General features: G+C 39.0%; 1 protein-coding gene across 1 annotated transcript; it reads right to left on the minus strand.

Annotated features, from left to right (window-relative positions):
- Window positions 1-397: 397 nt before the first annotated feature.
- On the minus strand, window positions 398-1,366 carry or52l1l.L (olfactory receptor 52L1-like L homeolog). Its single transcript, XM_018245584.2, has one exon. The coding sequence runs from the start codon at window positions 1,364-1,366 to the stop codon at window positions 398-400; it is 969 nt and encodes a 322-aa protein (XP_018101073.2).
- Between the last annotated feature and the right edge of the window lie 408 nt (window positions 1,367-1,774).

Raw genomic sequence — 1,774 nt, forward strand, 5'->3', positions numbered from 1 at the left:
ACCTTGGGTAAAAAAATCAGATTGACAGGTATTTCATTCTCCCATTAAACACTCCATTAACATTGTTTGCTAATTTAGTCCTACCAGTAGGGTTTGATGTCAATTGATGATATGTCCTATGTGCCACTTAATGGAAAGCTTCATTCATCCACTTTCGTCAGCCATCTTGATGACGAAAGAATTATCATACCTTAGTTCTTTCAATGATAAACATTATTTTGTTGACAAATTACAATAAAATGGCCTTTCCTTAATTTAATTATCCAGTTTCACCAAATTCCCCTCCTGAAATGTCGTTATTGCACTACCTCTTAAGCGGATGGGACAAAAATTTGAGGATATCTTCAGAAACCTGCATTCTAATTCCACATGGAAGGGGTTGAGAATGGCTTACATCTTATGATGAAAACAACTTGATCTTTTTTTTCCTCCAGAATTTTACTAGGTTCTTTCTGATATCTGTCACCCTCAGACCATATATCAAGGGGTCTATGGCCGCTGGAATAACTAGGTATAATGCAGTGAATAGATTCTTAAGGTCTGTTAGCAGGGTTGTTTCCATCTTCCACTCGATGGAAGAGGGAATTCCACACAAATAGACCACCAATGCCACCAGCAAGTGTGTCCCACAGGTGTTAAGAGCTTTGTGTCTGGATTTCCCAGTAGCAGTTTTCATGGCTGTATAGATTATGGTTGAGTAAGAAAGCAAGAGTAGACTACCATCAATCACAGTGACAATGATGCGTGCAATGACCCCAGCATTCTGTGGTTTGGAGGTGTCTCCACATGCAAGACTGAGAAGTGCCATGTTTTCACATGTAAAATTAAGGATGATGTTTGACTTGCAGAACTGGATCATAGAGGTTAATAGGACCAAAGAACAAATAAGGACGCAGTTCCGAACTATTACAATGACTGTGAGCCAGGCCAGTAACCTCTTTGTCATGATGTTATGATAACGCAGTGGCCTACAGATTGCTACATATCTGTCTAAGGACATTAATACGGGCACAGCAGACTCACAGGCCATCAAGAAGTAAATAAAAAACATCTGCAGAAGACACCCATTGAGAGAAATTTGGTTGAGACGAAATAACAAGTCTAGGAGGAATTTGGGCAATGTGGTGTTAATGCTGGTGATGTTAATGGCAAAGAGCACAGAGATGAGCAAATACATGGGGGCATGGAGTGACTTCTGAATGCAGATGAGGCAGATGATGAGAGAATTTCCACTGAGGATAACTAAGTACATAGAAAAGAATGGGATTGCCAGGAGGGGCCTCCATCGAGATATCCCAGGGAAACCCAAGAGAGTAAACTCAGTGTAGGAGAGAATCAATGACTGGTTGGAGATCCCTGTTTCCATATTTCAGTTTAGAGGTTTAGACAGGTCAGTGCTCATAGAGCAAGCACATTTAATTTTGTTATGAACCTGATATTTGGATTGCACTGAGCAACCTCTTCATTCCTAGATAAAAGCAAAATGAAAGAAAGTCCATCAAAATAAGACGACACATTTGTGAATCTCAGATTAAAAAAAAAACTTTCTGTTTCATTATGTGATTTTTCTAAGTTAAAAAAATGTTTAAAACCCAGGAAATGTTCTCTTTTTCTCTCCTTAAACCTGCAGGTTGGAATTACTGGATAACATTGCTGACAATGTCCCTCGCATATTTATTATTTCTTAAATCAGTTTTTTCAAGGAAGTTCTTTGTGAGTTGCACGAGGTTCCCATTGACCATTACTGAATGTATTTACTAATCCAGCTCAGGAA

Source organism: Xenopus laevis, chromosome 2L (assembly GCF_017654675.1).
Source record: "Xenopus laevis strain J_2021 chromosome 2L, Xenopus_laevis_v10.1, whole genome shotgun sequence".
In the NCBI taxonomy this organism is placed as follows: Eukaryota; Metazoa; Chordata; class Amphibia; order Anura; family Pipidae; genus Xenopus; species Xenopus laevis.

What these genes read in the sequence shown, in the direction of transcription:
- or52l1l.L (XM_018245584.2), bottom strand. Translation starts at nt 1,366, where the DNA reads ATGGAAACAGGGATCTCCAACCAGTCATTGATTCTCTCCTACACTGAG.